This window comes from Haliotis rufescens, unplaced genomic scaffold (assembly GCF_023055435.1).
Source record: "Haliotis rufescens isolate VD_foot unplaced genomic scaffold, xgHalRufe1.0.p SCAF_17, whole genome shotgun sequence".
NCBI lineage: Eukaryota > Metazoa > Mollusca > Gastropoda > Lepetellida > Haliotidae > Haliotis > Haliotis rufescens.
Window position 1 is genome coordinate 17,744,579 of NW_025963857.1, and position 22,948 is coordinate 17,767,526.

The following is a 22,948-nucleotide window of genomic DNA, read 5'->3' on the forward strand; positions in this document are numbered from 1 at the left end:
TACAAAAGAAACGTTATCTCATTGTAAATTTGACATTTGTTGATATTTGAAATGGTTGTAAGCGATAAATTCAAACGGAAATGAATATGATTTTAAAATAAGGAATAAACCGGAACATCATTGCATGTTATCATTCCATTATGTATCCGCAAATGACAATAATTTTAGGAAAGTGAAATACTTTTATATCTTATATATGCCGATATCATAAGACATTTCCACATTTTATATAAAATCACGACAACTGTCAAACAATTAAACCTGGATCTGCGCGGAATAGGTCCGTCCGTAAAATATAAGTAACCACGTGCGAATGGTACTTCCTGTTTACGATTCAGACGTGCTTTGGTGGGTAAAGGCTTTCTTTAATAAATATATGCTGACAAGCGAATATAACACAAACACCCATAGCATATGTATGTTTTCACTTGCAAACTATTGGTGAGTTCGGATTTGCAGTTGTCAATGAGATTTTGACGATCATGATTGCAGTTTCATTGACTCCTCGAGTGACCCTTTGAGGCACGGGATTTGAGTGGACGCATGGTCAGTTTTGGCTGTTGCAAAAGTCGAACTGAGGACAAGTAGGGAATCACTTTCCCTTTGAGTTTACTTTCTTAACACTCACCATTTATATCAGTGTCAGTGTGTAAATATGGAGCTGAAAAAAGATACAAAATCCACTGATAATCAAGGCACAATGTTGCCTAAACCTGTCATCAGTAAATTTTGTTTGTTTGTTCTTTAACGCCGCACTCAGCAATATTCCAGCTATATGACAACAGTCTGTAAAATAATCGAGTCTGGACCAGACAATCCAGTGATTGACATCATGAGTCTTGGCCCACGCAAGTGAGATCAATGACATGCATCAACCAAGTCAGCGAGCATGACCAACCGACCCCGTTAGTTGTCTTTTACGACAACCATAGTTGCCTTTTACGGGAAGCATGGGGGTTGCTAAAGACCTATTCTACCCCGTATCTTCACAGGTCCATCAGTAAATATAACAATGCATTCAACATCAGTAAATATAACAATGCATTGAACAAGGATTTGTGAGTCACACTTAAATCTTGTTCTTTTTGCAGTTGTACATTCTAATCATGGTCTCTAGCTCTGGTTTAATATCACTTTATGACCAATGATTGAAAGTCGTATTCATTTGAAAAATTTACATAGGGCCAATTACTTATTTTGATAATTATTGTTACTGTTTTGATTTTGATTTAGATTGCCATTTTGTCATTGGCTGTTTTGATTTCCCATTTTGATTACCATATCAACAATAACATTTGTGGTTATGAATATTTTAAGTTTACCCAAACCCTCTACCTTTTGTTCAGCATCTTCCAGCCTCCCATGACAAGATCAGTCGAGTATGGAGGCAACTCATCTGGCAAGGCTACGACAAGAGCAAGATAAAGCTATAGAGGAGACAGAGAATAAAATAGCACAATGGTAAGTGTCAAACAAGGGTATGCATGTGTTACAGTGTAAAACTCAATTTGGAAAGATTTATGAATTTTCTTTGGTGATATGCCAAGAACTGGGAGGCGAAATAATAATGAAAACAATGTTGTCATGACGAATTTGGGGTACATTTCTAAAAATCATGGTTATGGTCATGATTGATGGAGGAATTGACAGACACCCGTAACTACTCTTGATGCTCTGTAGCAGTGTATAAAATTCCCAGATTCCTAAATTCTTCAGACAAACGGACAAAGTTACCAGGTCATATGAATTGTTGCCAATCCAGAATTTGATAGACGAACGAACAAAAGTAACAAAAGCTTAAACATGAGAATAGTACTGTTTAAATGTTAGTTCTCAGAAAATAACAATAAACTGATGGATTGTCAACTTAGTAACTTTAACTCTTTGAAATTTTATTCATCAGCAATGTGTTTGAACTTTTACAGTTAAATTACCTCTTACATTGGACTGAACTAGAATGCTTAGGTTATTTAGGGAATACAATACTAGCCTGACCATCGGGCTAACAACTTTCTAAAACTGACCGTCCGTCAGCAAAATAGACCATCTCGGACTGTCGGGCAGGGGGGGTATTTTTGACATTGACCAGGTACAAAGAATATTATTGTGCATCACTCAGTATTTTCTTTGTCTGCGTCCATTCTCAACATTTGTGCGTACTGGACATGTATATTGTTATCCCTAGGCAGCAGTACCAGTCAGACTATGAAGCCCTACACCGGAGACTCAGGACTCTCCCAGACAAAGTGGAACATGACGTCATGGTATGCACAGATCCCAGTTACCATGGTTACAGGGATGTAACCTAACCTGAAACATGTACTTGCCCCAATAGTGAGAACACTATTAGGCTCGCTCTCTTTTGTGATCAAGCAACTTACTCAGGGTATTTATGACTATAGGTGAGGTGAAATGGGGTTTAACGTCGTGTCCAAGATTATTGTACTTATATAGCGACGTGCATGCACGTGTGTGTGTGTGGCTGCTTGTACTAGACCGGACTGATGCCGATTTATAGTGCTAGCACACTGAGATACCATGCTGCAGTTTAACATGAATACCCCACTCAGACACATTATACTGACTCTGAGCCGACCAGTCCTTGTTTTAGCCCCTTAATGCCGAGCGCCAGACAGGTTAACAACAAGTACCATCTTTTAACGTCTTTTGGTATGACGCAGTCAGGGATCGAACCCCGGACCTTCCACTCTACGGGCGGACGCTCTACCACTAGACCACGGAGACGGTCATTTATGACTATAGACACAGCTGCATATATGGAATTACCCATAATGCTTAAGGGTTACTTAGCTCTTTACAGGTGTTTATTATCAGGTTTACCTTGACTTACAAAAGTGGGGGTCCAGGGAACCCCCAATTATCAATTTTAAGGGTCCTTGCAGGCAATATGAAGGTCCTGTAAAGTACTGAAATGGTGTTGTGTACTGAGCATTTAGATAATTACTTTAGAGCCTGGAATGAATCAATGATCATGTGGACAGTGGTCATGAATGATGGATGAACTAACGGTGTGTTGTTGGTATAAGTAATTTTATTTTACACAATAATTTTATTCTTTGTCAATTCTCTACATTTGTGCATCTCGTAAAAACGGGATTATGACTGATTACCCCATTAATATCCATGTTAAAACGATGCTCCAAGTTTCTGAAATAAGGGACACATAATTTTAATAACTGGCAGGTCCGTCGTTTAGGGGCCCCTTGCAATCTGAATCACTTAGGATGTGCATATTTTTCAATATGTTTGATAAGTTGTTGATCAATATCACTCAGTTGTTAATGATCATTGGTTTATAGAAGATGTGGAAAGAATCAAATTGGTACTTGTTAATATGTTACAGTCATTGTTCGGTGATACAGTATGTACAAGTTGCTTGAGGAAGTGTATACATGTGTTTAGATAGCCATTGTCATGTTTCAACTGCAGAGGAGATAGACTGTCCTTTGGGACAGCCTTGTAAAAAAAAATGGGCTTCTGTGTAAGGGAGATAACTCCATGAAATGTTTTGTCAGCGTTGAATTGATGTCAGGAAAGCACTATTCCTTGCTAAGTGGATGCAGCTGATCTGATGTGTTGTTTTATTGCAGACAATGCAGACAATTGTTTAATTGTTTAATTGTTTAAATCTTAGTTTCGACTTTGGGGAAAAGTTTCATCTTTATCTTGTGTCATACAGACCCTGAAACAAAACTAACCGAAATCCCCAAGCAAGTCTACAATTCATTTGGCAAGTCTAGATTTCTTCATTTAATGAGTTGATTCTCTGGGCTCCTCCCTGTTATATATGTAAAGAAAGAAAAAAACCCAAGAGTTCTCACAATATTTTCATTTCAGAGACAACGTGTAAGTCAACCATGTTTAGGTTCACTGTTCACGAAATTGTTGAATGTTGGCAGGTGCCCTTTGGTTCCCTGGCCTTCATGCCTGGCCGACTGGTCCACACTAATGAGGTGATGGTGCTGCTTGGAGACAACTGGTTTGTGGAGAGATCGGCCAAACAAGCTGCAGAAATTGTCTCCAGGAGGATCAAAGGTAGATAACTGCACATGGAATGAATCTTTTTTTTTTACTGTATCTGTTATCTATGTGTTACGTAAAGATCCCACTAGAATCCACATATGGCCTAAAATCAGCACCATCAAACCATGAATAAATCAACATATGCTTGCGGTTTTTGAAAGGTGACTACGCTTGTCGTAAAAGGCGACTAACGGGATTGGGTGATCAGGCTCGCTGATTTGCATGTCATTGATCCCAATTGCGTGGGTCGATGATCATGATATTAATCACTGGATTGTCTGGTCCAGACTTGATTATTTACAGACCGCCGTCATATAGCTGGAATATTGCTGAGTGCAGTGTTAAACAACAAACCATCCAACCAACCATATATTAAAAAACATGAATAATGGAGTAAGAAAACACGTTTGTTGCAGCCGTGGAGGAGAACCTGGAGAAGTTGAGGGAGGAGAAGAGACTGTTGACACCACGCCAGGTGTTCACACAGGAGCTGGAGGACATGGCTCAGGTGGGATCATGTTTTCGGACATCATTCATTTTCGGACATCAAATTTTTTCGGATGGACATGGTTATCGCGATTACTCATGCTATAACAAAAGGTGTGGCGTCACACACAGACAATGTAAATACTAAAATGAAGGCATGTTTTTAAAATAATGTCGTCTTTTGTAAGTGAAAGAGAGGTTTTTCAGTTGTTCTTGTGATCAACAAGAAAATTACGAATGTTTCTTTAGTGTTGGAAAACCCATGACGGGGATACAGGTGTTCACTGGACACCACCTCTGAAGTGAAGTTGATAGAGCGTCTGTCTGGTGGTTTAATCCCCAGCCATGTCATACAAACAGACTATGACAGATGGTACTTGATGTTGTCCTGCCTGGCATTCAGCACTGAAGAATAAAACAAGAATGAATGCACCTCACTATATACGGTCGAACCCTGTTCTCTCGAACCTAGCAGGACCGTGTTGTAACTTCTAGATATCCACACAATCAAGATAACAAGGCCTGAACATCCAGACAGATCATGCAAGAGTTATTGATCCATAGCAATACGATTGCATACACCAAAAATTAAGAAAACAACACTTGAATGCGATGACAAATTGAAATGTATTTTGGCGGCAATGATTAATAAATTTATAGTTGTGACAAATTATATACAGTGTACATGTGCCTTATTAGGCATAGTGGCAATCACTATGTATTTTGTGTCTCGAATTCGAGATAAGCGGGCACAATTTATATGTATTTATATAGTGAGGCGGTCGGGACCAGAGAATAGGTCCAAGATATCGGTACATTCGAGATAATGGTGTTTGAGAAAATGAGGTTTGACTGTATGTGCACTAAACTTGCATGCAAGATTAAAAAACATTTCACCTTCGCTTATGTGGGTGTCATGTGTTTACTGGGTGCCTTGAGTCAGATTAGTGTACAGGTGTTGACTGGAGGACATGGCTCAGGTGAGTGTTCACTGAAGGACATTGCTCAGGTGAGTGAACAGGTGTTCACTGGAGGACATGGCTCAGGTGAGTGTACAGGTGTTCACTGGAGGACATGGCTCAGGTGAGTGTAGAGGTGTTCACTGGAGGACATGGCTCAGGTGAGTGAACAGGTGTTCACAGGAGGACATGGCTCAGGTGAGTGTACAGGTGTTCACTGGAGGACATGGCTCAGGTGAGTGAACAGGTGTTCACAGGAGGACATAGCTCAGGTGAGTGTACAGGTGTTCACAGGAGGACATAGCTCAGGTGAGTGTACAGGTGTTCACTGGAGGACATAGCTCAGGTGAGTGAACAGGTTTTCACAGGAGGACATAGCTCAGGTGAGTGTACAGGTGTTCACAGGAGGACATAGCTCAGGTGAGTGTACAGGTGTTCACAGGAGGACATGGCTCAGGTGAGTGTACAGGTGTTCACAGGAGGACATAGCTCAGGTGAGTGTACAGGTGTTCACAGGAGGACATAGCTCAGGTGAGTGTACAGGTGTTCACAGGAGGACATGGCTCAGGTGAGTGTACAGGTGTTCACAGGAGGACATGGCTCAGGTGAGTGTACAGGTGTTCACAGGAGGACATAGCTCAGGTGAGTGTACAGGTGTTCACTGAAGGACATAGCTCAGGTGAGTGAACAGGTGTTCACAGGAGGACATGGCTCAGGTGAGTGTACAGGTGTTCACAGGAGGACATGGCTCAGGTGAGTGTACAGGTGTTCACAGGAGGACATGGCTCAGGTGAGTGTACAGGTGTTCACTGGAGGACATGGCTCAGGTGAGTGTACAGGTGTTCACAGGAGGACATGGCTCAGGTGAGTGTACAGGTGTTCACAGGAGGACATGGCTCAGGTGAGTGTACAGGTGTTCACAGGAGGACATGGCTCAGGTGAGTGTACAGGTGTTCACTGGAGGACATGGCTCAGGTGAGTGTACAGGTGTTCACAGGAGGACATGGCTCAGGTGAGTGTACAGGTGTTCACTGGAGGACATGGCTCAGGTGAGTGTACAGGTGTTCACTGGAGGACATGGCTCAGGTGAGTGTACAGGTGTTCACTGAAGGACATAGCTCAGGTGAGTGTACAGGTGTTCACTGAAGGACATAGCTCAGGTGAGTGAACAGGTGTTCACAGGAGGACATGGCTCAGGTGAGTGTACAGGTGTTCACTGGAGGACATGGCTCAGGTGAGTGTACAGGTGTTCACTGAAGGACATAGCTCAGGTGAGTGTACAGGTGTTCACAGGAGGACATAGCTCAGGTGAGTGTACAGGTGTTCACTGAAGGACATGGCTCAGGTGAACAGGATCCTTCTTGTATGACATGATCTTTGGCTAAGAAATGTGCGTGTTGCACTCCTGCTAAGCTGTGTGGATCTAGTGTTGACTGATGCCAAGCTGATTGTAACCATGGGTTACAAAAGATCACTGCAACATTGTTTTGGTGATGATGGTTAATAGTCAATGAAATACACTTGGTGCAAAATGAAACTACTAATCTTTATTACTCATCTGTATCGTGTATTTTGTGTGAAAAATTGAAATGAAAAATGCTGGTAAAACCCTGGAATGTGAATAGTGCCAGTAATAGTTTCAACTCTTTTCAGGGCTCCTCAGACATAAAGGAAATTGTAGAAAAGTATGATTCTGACACAGAAAAAGAATGGAGAGGTAACATATGCCTTTTTTATTTACTAAGGGTGTGAGGTATTATCGGTATATTGGTAAATTGAGGTTCATTCTTTCCAAGATGGATGCGTATTTATTGACTGAGTAAACATCATATTGTACCAGCATCTTGTTTTGTTCAATTTATAAACTTCAACTCATACCTTAATGTATCAGATTGCTGCTGAATTCAAAATTTATAATTAAACAATATATTGTGATACGTATCGCGATACATCCTTGTGCATCGCAAAATATTGTGATACACTTTAAACCTCCAATATCCATCCCCATTACTTACTGTGTCTTCTATGTGTTGTATTACATTTGTGGTCACTTTCTTTTGAGGAACGGACATGTTTTTCATTGTTAGCATTGAAAGCTTGATGTATGTTCCTTAAAAAACATACTTAATGCGGCATCATTACTTGAAGAGACATAAAATGTCTGCATGCTCCCCCACTGTGTGGTCAAGGGGACATAACTCTTCACACCATGTCTCCATTGCGTGTATGTGCCTAAAGTTGAACTGTTTGTTGTTTAGTGGAATCATCTCCAGTGGCTAGTGACAGTAATGTGGTCACACACTACACATATCTTAGTTCACAAGGAGAACAATTTACGGTGGGTCCAGATTAACCATTAGGAGAGAAACAAAATCAACAAACATTCTAGATTTCAGTGCCCTTCTAAAGCCGCACTGTAATATTCCAACTAGAGGATGGTGGTCTGTAAATGTTAAGTCTGGACCAGACAAGTCAGTGATCGTCATGAACATCGATCCATGCAATTAGGATACAATGACATGCATCAACCAAGTCAGCGAGCCTAACCACCGATCCCGTTAGTCGACTCTAATGACAAGCATGGGTTGCTGAAGACCAGTTGTGTTGTATTCATGATTTTGTAATGAATTTATGTTGTAGTGCAACATAAGAAGAATGTTCGAGTTTATCGAGAAAAGTTGAAAAAGGACAAATCTACACCAAAGCCTGAGAAGAAAGATGAGCCAGTGAGTGATGAGGCGTTGTGGGCGAGGTTGGACGAACTCGAGAAGCTAGAAGCAGAACAGCATGAGTTTGACAAGTAAGCATTCTGCCTCTTTAGATGATTTTTGAACTAACAGGACTGCCATCATGGTCTAGTGGTAGAGCATCCGCCCAAAGAGGGAAGGTCCAGGGTCATACCAAAAGGCATTAAAATATGGTACTTTTTGTTACCCTGTCTGGTGCTCGGCATTAAGGGGCTAAAACAAGGACTGGTCGGCTCGGAGTCAGTATACTGTGTCTGAGTGGGGTATTCATGTTAAACCGCGGCATGGTATCTCAGTGAGCTAGCACCATAAATTGGCATCAATCCGAACTAGTACAAGCAGCCACGCACACAAACACGTGCATGCACGTCGCTATATAAGTGCAATAACCTTGGACACGACGTTAAATCCCATTTCACCTCACCTTGAGCTAACATATCTAATTGGTGTATTTTACAATGATATGACTATATCAACAAATGCTACTGCTGGAAAAGTTTCAGAAAAAAATTGCATGGACACCAGCTTTTGCGTGCAACTGAAAATCCATTGGGTCAGAGTGGAGGAGTTTTGACGTCGTGCAGAGTGTATGCTCAATGTGAAGTCATCTGTGTGCCCATGAGCAAATCTTCAACCCATTGCACGGATTATTCAGATCTGCTGGTTCAGATGTCATGCCAGGAATTTCCTAAGGTTGTTTGGCAGTTCTATAAGCGTAAATTTGTTTCTCTGTTCTACATAATCCTGAATTTGTTTCCTCAGAATGGACAACGATGTGGAAGAGGCAGGTGTCACAACCAAAGGGAGACAACCTAGTCCTCCCCCAGCAGAGCAGCAGCGTCGGGTGTCGTGGGCAGATGAAGCAAGGCATGATGGGAGTGACACGGAAAGTGACGAGGAGGAAGAGGAAGAGAGTACATCGGCTAGTGACTACGACACTGACACGGAGGAGGAGATGGCCCGGAAACAGATGTCTCGCATAACATTTACTCATTCTAGTCCACAGAAGGTATTTCTGGCAGGGTCTGTCTATATCTGAGTCTTAGGGCTCCTTTATGCCCCGGAATATTGTCACCTACCTACAACAAATATATGTCAGGCTAAGTGAAAACGTGTGATGATTAGTAATGTCTATCCTAGTACAGTTTGTTTTTGTTTGTTTGTTGTTTAACGCCACACTCAGCAATATTACAGCTATATGACGGCGGTCTGTAAATAATTGAGTCTGGACCAGACAATCCAGTGATTGACGTCATGAGCATCGATCCACGCAATTGGGATACAATGACATGCATCAACCAAGTCAGCGAGCCTGACCACCCGATCCCGTAAGTCGCCTCTTACGACAAACATAGTCGCCTTTAAAGGCAAGCATGGGTTGCTGAAGACCTATTCTACCCCGGATCTTCACGGGTCGGTCGTACAGTGCACTTCACTGACAGAAAATACAAACTAGCACACAAAAACAAGATTTATCCAGAACCTGAAAGAACATAAAGAAGCAATGAACAATGGTATAGTCTGGAAGGTAATTTAAGGTACCAACGTTTACTACAATATCTGAAAAACTATTGGACCTACTCCAGTCAAAGTTGGTATGAGATTGAGACGCCCAACGCTCATCTAGGCCATCTATAAGCCATTCCAGAATGTTGTTTTGGTCAGTTTAAAATTTTTTAATCAAGAATGCGTAAAAAGAAATATGTTTCGAAGCGTAATGGCCAGTTTGAAACTAGTGCCGTAAAGCTCGAGATAGCTGCCTTCTGATTGGCAAATGTCGATTTCTTGTCAGTCATTTTGCGAAAGGTCGTTCTGACGTGACCCGTAATGGGATGTCCTCAGATCTTTGGTTAGCGGTAGCGAAAACTAAGATCTGATTTTAATGAGTTTGAAACATGCAGGGGAAGTGTTTTTTTTCAGGTTCATAACAAATTACAAATGAAAGTTCGCATGAAGTATGTATCACAAAATATGGATTATTATTGTAATAAATTTCTATACAAGATTCAGGCCAATACCCATCACTAACCTTAACACTGCGCTGGTCTGAAGCCCTGTGCCATTGGATAATGGCAACTTTCTTGACCGAGAGAAATATCAGCAATGGACAGTCTCAAGATTCCTTGTGATTCTCATTAGAGTAGTAATGATAAATTATGTATCCTAACCTTGTGTATTTTGATCCTTGGTTTTCGTGACCAGTGTCTAATAACTGCCTGCCCGCCGGCCCATGGCTGGTGACTTTTCTGTCGGGCTGTCTGAAATTTTACTTCACCTCCCCGAATACTTTCATATTCAGTTTTATCATAACTTCTGTGTAGATTTTCTAGTAATTGTTTGCATTATTTCAGTTGAATAAAGACGTGATTTGTCTCATAATTTTTAACCCGTGAAAATTCCGGGATAGAATAGGTCCTCAGCATCCCATACTTGTCCTAAAAGGCGACTAACGGGATCGGGTGGTCAGGCTCGCTGACTTGGTTGATACAAGTCATCGGTCCAAATTAAGTGGATCGATGCTCATGATATTAATCACTGGATTGTCTGGTCCAGACTCGATTATTTACAGACCGCCGTCATATAGCTGGAATATTGCTGAGTGCGGTGTTAAACAACAAACCAACCAAATCATATTTTTCACGATTTTTCAATATTAATAATGTCTTTATGTGAGCAGGTATCTTTGATGATGGGTAGGAAACATTTATGGGTCACCTTTCCGACTGTCTTGTTGTGTTTTAAGATTATTTCAAAAACTGCCTGTGACCAAGGCTTTAACGACAGTGGTGAACGTCTGAGACATGCAAACTTCGCTTTCCTTCCATGTTAACTGTAACATTGTGATACACCCGAGGGGCGATCGGGTAGCCTAGTGGTTAAAGCGTTAGCTCGTCACGCCGAAGACCCGGGTTCGATTCCCGACATGGGTACAATGTGTGAAGCCCATTTCTGGTGTCCCCCACCTTGATATTTCTGGAATATTGCTAAAAGCGGCGTAAAACCACACTCACTCACTCACTCACTGATACACCTGAAATAGTGATCACAGTGAAATTAAACTCTACTCACAATACAATGTTGACCTTTACTTTCAGTCTTCATCCGAGGACAGAAATACCTCCAACACAGAAGACAGCGGTGAGGTCCCCGAGATTCAGAGTCCCAGTGATATCTATAAACAATTCCTAGAGACTCCGCAGCCAAAGTCAATTTTAAAGAAGAAGAAGACCAAAGACAGAACAATGCAGGAAAGAAAGGCAGCTGAGCTAGAGAGGGAGAAGGCAAAAGCCAAAGCTGCTGAAGACCTAAAGGTCAGTTTATCCCAGTCAGCAATATTACTGGTACTTCTTAGGGGTGTGGACCCGTGAAGATTCCGGGGTAGAATAGGTCTTCAGCAACCTATACTTGCCTTAAAAGGCAACTATGCTTGTCGTAAGAGGCGACTAACGGGATCGGGTGGTCAGGCTTGCTGACTTGGTTGATACATGTCATCGATCCCAGACTCAATTATTTACAGACCGCCGTCATATAGCTGGAATGTTGCTGAGTGCGGCGTTAAACAACAAACCAACCAATCTTAGGGGTGTGGGGGCACGGGTGGCCCTGTCATCTGAAGTGACGCAATTCGCTGTAAGGAGTTGCGTACCTTGAGCACACCATAAACCTATCATCCAGGGGTGGAGTCCCTGTTCACCCTGATAATCTTTCTAGCTTTCCTGTCCTCGTGGGTTTCACCAATATGGTAAGCGTCTGAGACCTGCATCACTTCATTCTTTCCTCCTGCATTTAGTTGACATGCCGTGATATTACTGGAATACTAATGGCGTTAAACACTTCTCACTCATTCACTCTTAAGAATGTGTGTGTTTTGGGGGGTGGGGGCTCCAGACATTTAAGTACAAAATGTTGTACAAAATCAAAGTTCTGACAGATTTGTCATATTTTTTTTCAGAATCTACTTTTCAAAAAAGAAAAGTCTGTATAGACATTTTAGGAACCATTCATAATTCATGAGGGGCAGTTGGCCTTGTGGTTCAAGTGTTTGCTCATCAAGTGAGTGAGTGAGTTTTAACAGTATTCCAGTTATATCACAGCGTGTCAACTTAATGTGGGAGGAAAGCCCGAAGTGAAGCAGGTCTCAGACGTTTACCGCTTCGGTGAAACCCACGAGCACAGGTATGGTGCTGAAAGACCTAGAAACATAATCGGGGCGAACTGGGATTCAAACACACAATCATAGGTTTCTGGCGTGCCCAAGGGACGCAACTCTGCACAGCGAATCACGGCGCCTTAGACGACAGGGCCACCCGTGCCCCCGCTCGTCAAGCAATTCCTGACATGGGTTTAATGTGTGAAGCCCATTTCTGGTGTCATCTTCCATGATATTGCAGGAATATTGCTAAAAGTGGCGTAAAAACACACTCACTCACTCACTCACTCACTCACTCACTCACTCACTCACTCACTCACTCACTCACTCACTCACTCACTCACTCACTCACTCACTCACTCACTCACTCACTCACTCACTCACTCACTCACTCACTCACTCACTCACTCACTCACTCACTCACTCACTCACTCACTCACTCACTCACTCACTCACTCACTCACTCACTCACTCACTCACTCACTCACTCACTCACTCACTCACTCACTCACTCACTCACTCACTCACTCACTCACTCACTCACTCACTCACTCACTCACTCACTCACTCACTCACTCACTCACTCACTCACTCACTCACTCACTCACTCACTCACTCACTCACTCACTCACTCACTCACTCACTCACTCACTCACTCACTCACTCACTCACTCACTCACTCACTCACTCACTCACTCACTCACTCACTCACTCACTCCAATGTAACATGTCAGTTACAAGCTGCCAGATGTAATCAAATAGTAAGAACAGCTCTTACCATTTGCAGTCAGAACTTCCAGAAATGGTAAATATTGCTCCAACCTTTTACGGTGTGTTCAGGTATTTTGTTGCAGAATGCACCAGAAAATCCTCACCACCGCACCTACCCTTAACTCATGACTAGACCCGTATGTTCCATGCTGTTTAATGCCATACTTATAAGTGTATGATTTGTTTGTTTGTTGTTTGACGCCGCACTCAGCAATATTTCAGCTATATGATGGCGGTCTGTAAATAATCGAGTCTGGACCAGACAGTCCAGTGATTGACATCATGATCATTCATCAACGCAATTGGGATACGATGACATGCATCAACCAAGTCAGAGAGCCTGACAACCCGATCCTGTAAGTCGCCTTTTACGGCAAGCATGGGTTGCTAAAGATCTATTCTACCCCGATTTTCTCTGACATACTGGACACGATGTACTCTCTGATGGCTGTAGGGCTGATATGGTTTTGTAGGGAGGTACCTAGGGCCTGGTAATAACATTATTCTATTTTTTAGACCTTCGTAATTACCATAATTAAGGGTGAGAATCTTCCGTGGATCCGAGAATTTCTGTGAATTTTAGTGACCACAAACTTGTTAAAAATCTGATGGCTTCTCCCAGAAACACGCCCAAGTTATGGACCACGCTCCATTGCAAGTAAGTTTTATCTGAAAAGAAAAATATCCAATCTCATCCCTGCATACTGCGACGTGATTCAGTCACACTGTCAGCCATATATGCCAGGCAAGTATTTCTCAGAATGTTTTTTCAAGGGAGACAACTCCTCAAACCAGAACTCAACCAGATTATATGAAGCGTCATAAAATCAAAATCTCTCCTTTCATGTGCACAAAGACTACCTGAAGCGTCATAAAATCAAAATCTCTCCTTTCATGTGCACGAAGACTACATAAAATCCTCCCCTTGATCTTGCAGGGAGATAACCCTTCATACCAGATTTCTTCTGACAGTACCAGATTTATCCAAACAACATGAAGTGTCATTAAATCTCACTCCTTGCCTTGCCAACCAGAATCATTTGGGTCGGACAATCTAAACTATTCCCATTTTGGTCTGCTTTTTATAATGGAGAAAACAAAATGGTAGTCAAAAGTCGGAAAAGGTTTTAGTTGTGTTTCAGTGAGGAGTAGGTGCATCCTGTTGTATTTAAAGCCTGTTTCTGACTGTAATAAACTAAGGATACCAGTTAAATATCAAGATTCCACAAATGAGGTTTATGGTAAAATCAGTTTTGAACTGATTCATGAAGTTTTCACACCTTAATAACAATCATAACTTCATTAAAGTTTTATTAAATATATATTCATATTTCATAAGTTGTCAATTGAACCACTCCACCTCTTTAATAGTGTATACTAGCATTCACATGTACTTGCATTTATCTAGTGGTGGTACAGTGGTATGGGTAGAACAATTATACATGTTTTTGCACACAGAACCCATGATAAATATTGCAGAGTTATCCCCCTTTGACCTGAATGCTGATAAAGAGTCTTTATGTGCCACCACTTTTCGATTTGAGGTTGGAATTGAATTCAGTTTCTTGGTTTTACTGATACAGAGATCTTTCTGCCTATGAAGGCTATTTTGGTACTTTCTTTAAACCAAGAATATTCTTCACTTTTTGTCTTTCCTGGGATTGGCATCAAATGTGGTTGTTGTGGGCACTGAGTCTATGAGAGATTTGTGTGTAGATGAAAGTCATTGTGATTACTTCAGTCAAACAGACTGCTGTTGAGACATCTATACCTTAGATTCAGTTTTGTTTTTATCTCTGTTTCATGTATGTCTTGTGTACATAGTAGAAAAAACCCATGGGTAAAATAGGTCTATAGCAAAACCCATGCTTCTTGTAAGTGGTGACTAACGGGATCGGGTGGTCTGGCTCACTAGCTTGGTTGATGCAGGTCATTGCTTCCCACTTGAATGGATCGATGCTCATGATGTCAATCACTAGATTGTCTGGCCCAGACTTGATTATTTACAGACCGCTGTCATATAGCTGGAATATTGCTGAATGCTGTGTTAAACAACAAACAAACAAACATAGTCGGGTAGACCTAACAAGAATTGTATTCCTGAAGCAGAGGGAGTGAGACTGGTTTTACATCACTGTTAGTAATACTCCAGCCATAGTCCCTTGGGGATTCTGGGTTTCACACATTGTACACTTGTAGGGAATTGAACCCAGGTCTTCAGCGTGAAGGGCCAACGCTTTACCAACTGGGCTACCTCACTGCCCCTGCTGAGCTGCTGCTATTTGATTGCATGGTTCTGTCCCTTTGTTGTGTCAGGATCTGCTGGTAGTAGGTTCAAAGCCTAGATTTATCCTGGTTCTTTTACTCGGTTTGACAGAATCGTACCTTTGTCACTTTCGCTTTTCTCTAACATTAATCTGCTAGCTTTAATGTCACTGAAACACTGTTCAAAGCAGTGTAAGATCAAACTCATTCAGGTGTATGTTCTGTCAGTGTATACCTTACACTATAAAACATCCTTTTATCGAAAAACAAATCTTCACATTGCTCTTCACAAGTAACTGGGGGGCACGGGTGGCCCAGTCGTCTAAGGCGCCGCGATTCGCTGTGCAGAGTTGCGTCCCTTGGGCACGCCAGAAACCTATGATTGTGGGTTTGAATCCCGGTTCGCCCCGATTATGTTTCTAGGTTTGTCAGCACCATACCCGTGCTCGTGGGTTTCACCGAAGTGGTAAACGTCTGAGACCTGCATCACTTCGGGCTTTCCTCCCACATTAAGCTGACTCGCCGTGATATGACTGGAATACTGTTAAAAGCGGCGTTAAACCCAACTCACTCACTCACTCACTCACAAGTAACTGTTTGATGGGCATTCTAGAAGTTGGTGAGTAAGTAAGAAAACATAAAACTTTATGGATAACAATTTATGGTTTATTGTAACGTGACTATGCACAATAAACCAGAAATTGTTATTCATATTTTTGTACATTTTCTTATTGCCTCACAAATAGGTATTTCATTTGGGTAAAATATATTTATTGTAACATTTATTAAACATTACACATAAGAAAAATGGCTGCAATATTGCTTATGCGGCATTATGCAATAGTCCCTCACTCAAAAACGATGCCAGTACAAAAAAACAAAACCAGCTGTGATAGAATTTGAATTTGAGGAACTCTTAGAACTCCTGTTTGGATCTAGTTTGGTCAGTTTATTTCAAAAGTCCTCAAGGCACAGACTTGCTTTTTGGACCCGTACTCTAATCCATTGTTGTCACTGTCTTAATCCTGGTATTGTAGACAGCCTGCTGCAACTTGATTGTCTAATTGCAGTCTTTATTATGAGGATTACCGCTCCTGCATGTTTACAATGCATTCACCAGCAGCTCATAATTGCCTGACAACTTCTTCTGTGTTTAATCACCTCAGGCTATAGCCTCCAATCAAACTGAGACATTTTTTTAAAAAGTTATTAATCTGTAACATTGCCTTAAGGAAAATAGCATCTTCTTTTTGTTGTGCAGATGTAGTGGTCAGACGTATGTGTTTTGAGGTGGGGAGATTTAGCCAGGTGTGACAGTGTGTTTATTGCGTGGACAGGGGGGTCATAGATGATGAATGGGGTAATGTTTTGTCTTTTTTATGTGACTGGCGGTTTTATTGGCTCCGAGGTCTGCCATCTGTGACATTAGGTAACTGTAAATGATATTTGACATTGAACTGTATCTTGAAAAGAGGGAGACAGGTTATGGTGGCAAATAGAGATTAGCCTCGGAGTGTGTGTCTGTCTGTGTGTGTGTGTGGGGGGGGGGGGATGATTGACACAGCAACATAGGGATGTTGCCAACATAAAAAAAAAAAACGTGAAAAAAATGTTACATGCAATGGGATATTCAGCAAAATATGAATATACAGTTCTAAGACCGATCCCACTGGCCCATTCACCCGTATAATAAAAGAACAGTCTGAAAAAAATATATTTTGGTCTGATATACTGCTGAATCAGCAAAAAAATAACCTTTGTGAAAAGACTTAATAGCTACTTGAGCCGACTTTGCACAAGGATAAAAATTAAATATTGACAGTATTGTTTGACATGTTTAATAGAGAATGAACTGCTTTTAAGCATCTCTGTGTTTGTCACATTATGAAATAAATTTTTATTTCAAGAGGGTATCTCGCAGGACACTAAGCTCAGGTCAGCCCTGGCAGCAATGTTTTACAGTAAGCCTCATGACCTATTGTCTGAGAACATAGTTACTAAAAAAACAAAAATAACAACTGAATTTAAGTTTTTGTACGAGTTATTTCAGAACAAGAAAGGCAACAGCCCAAAGTTCACTATACGTGGAATTTATATGACATGTTCAGTTTTGACATCTGTCATTTTTTCATAATTATTAGGTTTTTTTCCATAAATGCTTTCTTGCAAACTATACAAACAATAGAAAGTGCAAGCTTAGCATGCGGTAAAAGTCGAGGTATTCGTACATGTGATGATCATGTCATTATGTGTTGCTACTGGTGGCAATAAAATGGAATTTGTTTTGTAGATGTACAGACATTGCAGGCTCAGGTTATCTGGGAATAATTTTAACGTCTGGCATTTTTATGTTAAGAATATAATTATTTTATAGCATGTGTTCTCTTGTTCGATGAACCTGAAGCTATTTGCTGATATACATGTTGGTAATTATGCTTGAGACAAGGAGATTACCCGTAGACTGGGGCCTGTCTCATACACTGGTCATTAACTGTCTGTAGGAGAGAAAGAGCATCAGATACAAACATAACAGTTAATTAGCTATCTATTTGCCACAAGGCAAAGACGGCTTGATTGAATATAGTCTTAATTATATCTGATCATTTTGTGTTGAAGGCAGTCTGGAAAAAGAAATATGCCCACATTTGTTTATTTCCTCACAAGATGTTTGAGGTCATATTTGTTGTTTATTAAATTAACCAATTGATTTATCCCCCCCCCCCCCCCCCCCCCCAAAAAAAAGAACTAAAAAAATATATATATATATAATAAATAAATAATTCACTATTGGTATTTTTCAACTATAACAATCCAAAACTTAGGGGAGATTTAATGTATGACATTGTTTTGGCCATGTGGACTAGACCGCCTCTGCGTTCTAGTTGTAGAGTGTCTGACCCGAGAGGGGAAGGTCAGGGGTTTGATCCCCGGCCGCATCATACCAAAAGACGTTAAAAGATAGTACTTGTTGTTACTCTGTCTGGTGCTCAGTATTAAGGTGCTAAAACAAGGACTGGTCGGCTTAGAGTCAGTATACTGTGTCGTCTGTTAAACTGAGGCATGGTATCTCAGCGTGCTAGCACTATAAATCGGCATTAATCCGAACTAGTACAAGCAGCCACACACACACACACACACACACACACACACACACACACACACACACACACACACACACACACACACACACACACACACACACACACACACACACACACACACACACACACGTACATGCACATCGCTATATAAGTGCAATAATCTTGGATGCAACGTTAAACCCTATTTCACCTCACCTCACCATGTGGACCATTGTTTTCGGTCCCTTTAGCATGTTGACCAATAGCCAAATTACAATTGAAGATATTTCATGTAATATACTTGCATCTTTTACACAACTGAACCACAGATAAGCAGTGGAGATGTTTGACCTTAACAGTCCCTTTGCGAAGTGTATTTCGGATATTGTATACATGACTGACGTTGCTCAAAGACCACTAGTAAGACAGGTCTTGAATATAAGCATTCTTATTCATTTTGAAATATATCTTCTTTTTTTCAGAACGCCTTCACTGGCACAGTGGTAGAAAACCCCACTCGTGGTGCCGGTACCGCGGAAACATGCACAGCACCACCAACACGACCCGTGTCTAAGTTCCGTGCCCAGAGACAGCAGCAAGGTGGCGCCAAGAGGTAGCACACGGTCCAAGACAATCGGTGATGCTGTAACATGGGAATGTGAAAACGAACAGTGACATGTCTCAGGTACAACTTGTTGCTGATGAATAACTCGTAAGAACGTGGTGATTCTGTTCTTGATGTGGTTGTCAGTTGTTCCTATTGGATGCTTGGACACTTCAAGATGTTTCTTAAGGATTGTTGATAGAAGATAACTCCCGAAACTGAACGTGTTATAGCACTTTTGGGAAAGGAATTTATTTTACAATTACTCAGTGACTAATGAAATACCAAGGACATTCCCTTGTCCTTAATTGTTGAACAATTTGAAGAAGATTGAAGAAGTTCTTTTCTTGATACTGCTGTTGTTATCATTTATAGTTATTTTTTAATTGAATCGGATGCCGCTGCTGGGGATTCTGGGATAGAATTGGTCCCGCCACCTTTGAAACCAGCATTTGTTTGAGATTTTATGCTGTAATAGTTATTACTATGATAACATACAAATGCCCAGTATATGAAAAATGAATAAAGGAATGAAACATAAGATATGTTTGTGTTCAGTGTCATGACACTTGATGACATACGATATCAGTAAGATCTGGGATTGACACAGAATTGCAGGCCTAGTTTTTAATATATGTTGTATATACTGGTGGAAATAACTAAGGGAACAGTGTAAGGGCACGGTTTCATCTACATGACATCCTGTACCTCGGTGGTGACTGAGGCCATGCATTTAAATTTTATGTTTCACGGATGGATTCCAGCTTTTCAACAAAAGGTCAGTCGTAATAAAAATAAATATAAATAGCTATGTCAGTCATGCTAGGAGCCAGTGAGGTCTAAAGTAATGGTAAGGCACATTTATTCACTCATTTGAAAATTCATAAATAGGAATTTGTTTATAAATGCATCTTGTTAATTTCTACCATACACAGTAACTTAATTCTTCATAATTGAGGATTTGTGGCTGGTTTAGACTTGGCGCATGGAAATACACCCTAGACTTCAACTTTGCTCATAAATATTCTCATGGCCTAAAGTTATGAAAGGTATATGAAATAGTAAGCCTTCTGTTTATTTAGTGCAGTTAAGGCATTGTTTCTGTACATTTTATTGGACTATTATGTACTTAGTGCAATTTCCAGGTTTGTGTTTTAACTTACCTTATTGTTAAATGTTCATGCCTTTGTAAAGTAAACTAGCCCTACCTAGTATAATACTGCTGTATTATGAGTTATTGTGTAAATTAAGGAAATTCAAAAGCCGTATACTCAATGAAATCCTTTTTATCTGTTACAGTCAATCTAATGTTTGTACATGAGACACAAGAATAAGAAAAGAATAAAGAATCAAGATTAGTGTTTGGAACTTCATGTTGTAATCAACATAGCATGAAGGTTAACTGTCTTGTTTTGTAGGTATGGATTTCAGTAGAATACAGAAGTAACCATTCTTCAAGTTTATATTTGTAGGATAAAGCACATCTGAAGGTTTTTATGATATTTAAAACCTGCATCCTCAGGATAAAACCGAGGGGCTGACGCCCTAGGGTAAGAATTTTAAATATCATACAAATCCAAGGGGAAGTGTTTTATCTACTGACTGAGTAAGGTTTTACGCCGCTTTTAGCAATATTCCAGCAATATCACGGCGGGGGACACCAGAAATGGGCTTCACACATTGTACCCATGTCGGGAATCGAACCCGGGTCTTCGGCGTGACGAGCGAACGCTTTAACCACCAGGCTACCCGACCGCCCCTGTGTTTTATCTAACTTATGAACCAAAAAAAAAGAAACTTAAAACAACATTTATCAACATGTTTATGTTTCAAACATACTTTCCATGAACCTTTGGAAATAGGCGTAAAATATCTGTTGCTGGCGTAAGTTTCTTGAAAAAGACATTCTAAAGAGCATTGCAATGATGCAGTACAGATGGTGGTAAATATACCCTGCTTCATTAGGGTCCTAGCACCTATACTGAACCATCACACTGAAAACAGAAGTTGAATTCCCTAAGTCACATCACATAATGAGTTGGAATTGGTCTTCATCAACTCATGCTTGTGTAAGAGGCGACTAACAGGATCGGGTGGTCATTCTCGCTGACTTGGTTGATGCATGTCATCGTATCCCAATTGCATGGATCGATGCTCATGATGTCAACCACTGGATTGTCTGGTCATGACTCGATTGTTTACAGACTGTTGTCATATAGCTGGAATATTGCTGAGTGTGGTGTTAAACAAGAAACAAACAAACAAATAAGAGACTTATAATTATAGTATGGCATTAAACAGCATGGAACATACAGGTCTGGTCATGAGTTAAGGGTAGGCGCGGTGATGAGGATTTTCTGGTGCATTCTGCAACAAAATACCTGAACACACCGTAAAAGGTTGGAGCAGTATTTACCATTTCGGGAAGTTCTGACTGCAAAGTCAAGAGCTGTTCTTACTATTTGGTTACATCTGGCAGCTTGTAACTGACATGTTACATTGTAACTCTAGTTTACAGGGACCTGTCTTAACGAGTGTGGTGTTAAACAAGAAACAAATATATTAAATTGCAGAAGTTGTTGGTTTTTGATTCCTTGAAGGAAGAGTTCATGGATAAATACTTCTGTAAGTGTGACAATCTAATGTTAGAAATTAAGGGTTGTTGTGGGGTTCTTGAGGTTTGTTGCTATTATATATGACTCTAAGGACACTCTAAATATTTTACCTTTAAAATTAAGTTATTTCGAGGTTCCCAGTGCAGGCCAGCCTGTTATCAGGACAGCGGGAACCATCAAACATTCTGACTGCAGACTATGATGACAGAAGTCCTAACAAGGACAGACTGATCCCAGGTTACATCTCGTTGTGTCACATGGCAGCTGCGAGCTCCGTGGTACTGTTAGCTGAAGTGTACAGTGGTAGTGGTATTAATGCCAGCCATGTTACTGTTAGAAGGCTATAAACCTTGTATCACCTGCCACCACTAGTACTGTTATACAAGGTAGACAGATATTAATGCCAGTATTGTTACTGTTAGAAGGCTATAACCTTGTATCACCCGACACCAGTGATACTGTTATACAAGGTAGACAGATATTAACAGAGCTCCGGATAAGCTGCGTATCTGCGTAAAATATGCATCAGAAATGCAGAAATATGCAGTACCGGTAAAATAAAATCCAAGCGTATCAAATACGCAACGAACATTACAGATACGCTACAAGGTCGATAGATATTAATGCCAGTATTGTTACTGTTAGAAGGCTATTACCTTGTATCACCCGACACCAGTGATACTGTTATACAAGGTAAACAGATATTAATGCCAGTATTGTTACTGTTAGAAGACTATAACCTTGTATCACCCGACACCAGTGATACTGTTATACAAGGTAAACAGATATTAATGCCAGTATTGTTACTGTTAGAGGGCTATAACCTTGTCTTACCTGACACCAGTGTTACTGCTATACAAAGTAGACAGAAGTACCCGGTAAAGAATTTATGGATGTCTACTTTTTATTATGAGGAACATGTTTCGGAGTATATACTTACTCCTCCATCAAGTGATGAAGGAGTAAGTCTATACTCCGAATCTTGTTCCTCATAATAAAGAAGTGGACATCCGTAAATTCTCTTCCTTATGTGTATCACTTCTAAATGCCTTTCAAAGACAGAGATATCAACATCCACTTGACAGAGCTAGGAAGCTATAACCTCGTATCACCTGCCACCAGTAGTACTGTTATACAAGCTAGACAGAGATATGCCAGCCTTGATACTGTTAGGAAGCTATTAGCTTGTGTTGTACATGTATCACCTGGTAGCACCTGCCACCTCTA

General features: G+C 40.8%; 1 protein-coding gene across 2 annotated transcripts; it reads left to right on the plus strand.

The window, feature by feature from the left end:
- Window positions 1-271: 271 nt before the first annotated feature.
- LOC124137982 (unconventional prefoldin RPB5 interactor-like) lies at window positions 272-19,647 on the plus strand. 2 transcript variants are annotated; one of them, XM_048397654.1, is made up of 10 exons: window positions 272-348; window positions 1,347-1,461; window positions 2,186-2,264; window positions 3,921-4,056; window positions 4,461-4,552; window positions 7,143-7,206; window positions 8,130-8,289; window positions 8,999-9,245; window positions 11,332-11,547; window positions 18,985-19,647. In XM_048397654.1, the coding sequence occupies exons 2-10, from the start codon at window positions 1,382-1,384 to the stop codon at window positions 19,117-19,119; spliced, it is 1,209 nt and encodes a 402-aa protein (XP_048253611.1). In that variant the 5' UTR covers window positions 272-348; window positions 1,347-1,381; the 3' UTR covers window positions 19,120-19,647. The 2 variants fall into 2 exon arrangements, with proteins under 2 accessions (XP_048253611.1, XP_048253612.1); XM_048397655.1 differs by lacking the exon at window positions 272-348 and adding an exon at window positions 566-584.
- Window positions 19,648-22,948: the final 3,301 nt, after the last annotated feature.